A 4611-nucleotide genomic window follows, 5' to 3' on the forward strand; every position below is an offset into this window, starting at 1 on the left:
TAGGTGCTGTTCCTGAACCGTCTCCTGATGTGCACTATGATGTAAGGTCTCCCAGTGCCCACAGTTTGTTAGCTGGTTGGAACCCTGCTGTGTAGTCTTCAGAATTTACCATGACACAGGTACCTTGGTGAAACTGTTCTGAAAACAACAGTACCTGGAAGAACACCGTCAGGACAGAGAGCTGCCATCACACAGGCAACTCGGAACAACCTGGGCCACACCCAGAGGTGCCCAAGTTCACGGCGCCCACCAGACCCTGGGGATGTACCTGGACCGGCTGCCTGAGAACGAGCTGTGTCTGGAAGACCGGCTGGAGTAGGAGCTGTAGGAAGAGGACCGGGACCGCGACCGCGACGAGCCAGAGCCGGAGTAGGATGAGGACCGTGAAGAGGACCTAGAGCACCCGAGGGGAAGAGAGGAGAGGCTGGGTCTTCCTGACCCCACCCCGCCCACTGGTGTTGGGGCCTCGGGTGCAAACCCTGATGACATGGCTACACTCACACCCCTTGCCGCCTCAGACATACCCACCCAGATCCATTTCCCCCACCCCCGCAACACACCCACACTCACACAGGCATACCCACCCTTCAGACACCTTCGGACATGCTGCAGTCCCATCCCCCTTCTAGTGGGAACGCTATTTAGAAGCCCAGACCTGGGTGCTGGGTGTCTCACTGTCACTGTGACACAGCACCTAGGCCCTCAGTGGACAGAGCCAGGACACGTGTGCCTGTGTGTGCAGGTGAGTATCTAACCGTGCAGACATGTGTATGTGTATTTCTCTATCTGTCCATCTGTGCTCACAGTGAACCCTGAATCCACACTGGTACCTCCAGGCCCCACCTAACACCCCGGCTCCCCGGGCTGCCCCCTTTCTGATCTGTAATGCCTTTCTCTAACAGGGAGCTACCCAGCTCTAACCATCCACCACTTCCTCACTTGTTTGTTCAGAGCTAGTGTACACACAAGTTTCAGAGCTGTTAACCCCAACTCGCAGGAGAAACAGACGGGCTGTCTAGACAATGAGGCTCAAGCTGTTCTGCTGGTCTCTCCCAGGGTGGCCCAGGCAAGCTTTCTCCCCTTGATGACCACCGCCCACCTCAGCTCACTGGCCAGATCTGTGTTCTCCGGGTCACCCACATCTTAGCTGATCTCAACATGTGAAGACGTACCAAGGTTCTCAGCAGCAGTCTTGTTCGCTGCTGCCGCTCCAGCACTCACAACTGCTCTCTCGGCTACACTAACAAATGCCTGTTTAGTTACTGACTTTTCCCCAGGCAATGAGGGTGTATCACCTTCATTGGTATCTATTAACAGTCATTCCCACTAGCTGGCCTCCTTACCTGGAGGAATTGGAGGCAGAGGCTGAAGAGGCTGATGTTTTTCGACGCCTTCGTGCTCGGCTAGGGGAGACCGATAACCCAAGCTTCTTCTTGGGAGACTTAGACCGTCGCCAGGGGTCCTTCCACTCGTCTGCTCGCTTCACCTGTGGCCCCGTGGAGGCCGTCTCCTTCTTTGGTGGCTCAACTTGCCGGCTAAAATCACAGAGGTGTTAGCAATTCCTGGGCCACCTTCCATTTGACAGTATTGCTGTTTGGTGCAAGAAACTGAGAAGCGAGATGATGACGTAACTGGCTTATCTGAGGAATGCCTGGACACTCAAGGGTCATCAAAAGAGGTAGCAGACACTCCACCTACAACAAAACTTATCTTGAACAAGACAAGCAGAGCTCTCCCCATAAATGGTTTCCGCTCACAAGTGTCTTTTTCAGGGAAAGATTCATCTTTCTCCTTCACAGTTCCTAACCCTACTGGTGTTTCCTCTTTGGGGTATAATAATTGATTGAATGCCTATCTTCACTATACTGCAAGCTCTGGGAAGGACAGGGATGGGGTTGTTGGCCTCATTTAACACATTTTCTCTAGAGCTGGCACACAATTAGGGAATTAAAGGGTAATGAAGTATTTTTTGTTTTCAGATGCATTAGAAATGTTGTGAATTATCAAACTCAAGTCTTAAACATTTCCTTTGTTCTGACTTAGGTTTAAGTAGCCTGGTTTAATTCACCCAGAGAACACCCTGATTAAAAACCCAGAGAGAGAGAGAGATGAGCGAGAGGCCCAGAGAAACTCACAGGTGCTCCTATACAATAGCCATTAACTGTTAAGTGTCCAGACTGAGGGCTAGCGGGTTAGTGACAGGAGCACCTGCGAGGCCCAATGGCAATTCCTCTCAAATCCCGGCTGGGCAAGGAAGTACTGATTATAGGTAGACAGACAAGACCAACTGTAAATGAATCAAGGCCTAAATGGGTAAGTGACATGTTGTACTGGAGAACCCGGGAGGGGAGGGAGTCCTGACTGTGGGAGCCTGCCCTCCCCTGCCCAGGGTGGAGAGAACATGGGAGCGGGAGGCTCAGCACCGAGCCAGGTGCCCCTTGTCCTGAAGAAATACCCACAAACTTACACATCCCCACTTAAACGTGAGCTCACGCGCAGAGTCCCAGAACCACTAACAACAGTTTAATATGAAGGTATCTGCTGGCCCTGTGATATATTTTTTTAATTAATTAAAAAATTATATAAGTTCATTAGAAAAATTTTTGGAAAATACAAAGACAAGGAAATAAAAATCCTGTTAGCTCGCTCTCCAGGGACAGCCAATGTTTAGCATTTCTGTATTTCCTTTTCGCCTCTTTTATTTTCCACGATGCACACTCACGTGTGAGTTCACACTCGCTCTAACCACAGCGGGAGCATCTCTTCCCACGTCGTCCATTTGTGGAGACGTGGTCTTTCTTGACTGCGTGACAATTCACTCAGGTGTTACAAAATCTGAACATTTCTACCCTGTTAGCTGTTTCTAACTTTTAAAAAATACAAATAACAGGGNTTGCTCTCTGTCCCAGGGCTGCCCTGTGGGAAGTGGCCGGCCCAGGCACAGGAAGGGGGGCCAAGGGTGCATGTTCTCAGAGGCAAGGAGAGCAGCCATGCCCGGGATGCCCTGATGTCCCAGGACGCGCTATGGGAACCGGTCTACCCCATGCCCAGCATCCCTCCATCCCCCACAGGGCTGTCAGTGCAGGAGGGAGAGCAGGGGTGACACTCAGCCGCCAAGTTCCTAAGGCAACTTGTTGGCCCTCACTCAGTCTCAGTCCCAGGACGACCTTACGGCGTGGGGCTCCCTGGAGCTCCCAACAGAAGTACCTACGGCCTCACCTTATTCAGCAGTGTCAACTTGATCTCCTTGTGGGCCACGAACGCACCCTGCTGGGGCTGCCCAGGGGGTGCCTGCTGCGGGGTGGCGGGCTGCTGGGCAGATTTACCGCCTGTGGAAGGTTTCGAGGATTTGGGCGGTTGTGTGGACGAATCCCTTTTCCTCTTTTCCTCTTTAACGCCATCTTCCTTTTTAGATTTTCCTGCAGATGAGGAATGTTAGGTCATGGTCACCGACCTGGCATGGTGGTTTCCCCGTGCCACTTGGAGGAGCGGAGTGTTATCAGCCAGGTGGTAGGTGCACAGGGACGCAGGTGGAAGGTCACCGCGGTCTGACCAGCTGCACGCAGTGCCGACCCAGGTGACCTGTACCCTCTCTACACGAAGGGCCTGCCCTTCCCTCATCTGGAGTCACAATGCCCAGGACACAAGGAGCCCCTGTACCTTTCTCCTTCTTGGTCTGGGCTGGGGTGGGGGACCGAGAGCTGGCTGAGGACACGGGGCTGGCCAGGTCTGCATACATGTCGTCCGAGTCCACACTGTGCACCGAGCTGCTGCTCGACGTGGCGCTGGACACCGAGGAGACGCTGCTTACGCTCAGGGACCTAGACACACACAAGCCTGTTTGTCCCCACGTGCCGCCGACTGCACAAGACGGGCCGGGGCTGGAGGGGGGTTTCTATGTCCACTTTCTCCAATTCCCATTTTTAAGGAACAGGTACCCACCAACTTGAAATTTCAGAGGGGATTCTGGATAGTTTAAAGGTGACACACAGTGAAGGCACACTCACATCACCAAGTTGAGGCCCCCTATTGTTTGCTGGATAGGGGCATATGACTAAGTGTGACCCAAGAGTTAGTGATGACAAAATTCAGAGTCCCGGTTAATGATGTATGACAAAAGGAAAGGGCTTCAACCCGCAGTGACGCCATGCACTATATCGGAGACCACCTTAACTAACAAACGTTGTGTCTCAGGAAAGCACGGAAATGATGGCCAGACTCATGGGCACTTGGTTCTGTTACAGCTCATGCTGCACAAGGACTCGAAATGCCCGAAGCTGCTACCTCAGTTTTTGCTGAGTATTATTTCTACACTCTGAGAAAACACCAATCACTGTTTCTAAGGTCATTAGATGCTGGAACAGGGGAGGGGGAAGGAAAGAAAGCCCAAGGATTTTTTAAAGGTTAGGTCTTTAAACCTATTTAGAAAGATTTAGGCAAATGTACATAAACCACCTGCTGCCTAGAAATAAAAGAGAAAATTTGATTCAAGGAATCTAAGGGCTGATTCAATACTGTCTTCTTTTTAAAAACTAAATAGCAGAATTCTTTTCTACTTATTCTTTTCTCAGATTTTTAAAAAGTGGCTGTCCCCGACTGCCTCAGGCGTAA

At 51.5% G+C, this 4611-nt stretch overlaps 1 protein-coding gene across 1 annotated transcript in view; it reads right to left on the reverse strand.

Annotated features, from left to right (window-relative positions):
- ZC3H18 (zinc finger CCCH-type containing 18) overlaps positions 1-4611 on the reverse strand; it is a 67710-nt gene that overhangs the window by 9662 nt on the left and 53437 nt on the right. Inside the window, exons 12-15 of the mRNA XM_019654481.1 lie at positions 3661-3895; positions 3220-3419; positions 1344-1403; positions 269-394 (exon numbers count right to left, since the gene is read on the reverse strand). Coding sequence (XP_019510026.1) covers positions 269-394; positions 1344-1403; positions 3220-3419; positions 3661-3895 — 621 coding nt within the window. The remainder of the gene's footprint in view (positions 1-268; positions 395-1343; positions 1404-3219; positions 3420-3660; positions 3896-4611) is intronic.

The sequence above is a fragment of the Hipposideros armiger genome, unplaced genomic scaffold, assembly GCF_001890085.2.
Source record: "Hipposideros armiger isolate ML-2016 unplaced genomic scaffold, ASM189008v1 scaffold_224, whole genome shotgun sequence".
Taxonomy (NCBI): domain Eukaryota; kingdom Metazoa; phylum Chordata; class Mammalia; order Chiroptera; family Hipposideridae; genus Hipposideros; species Hipposideros armiger.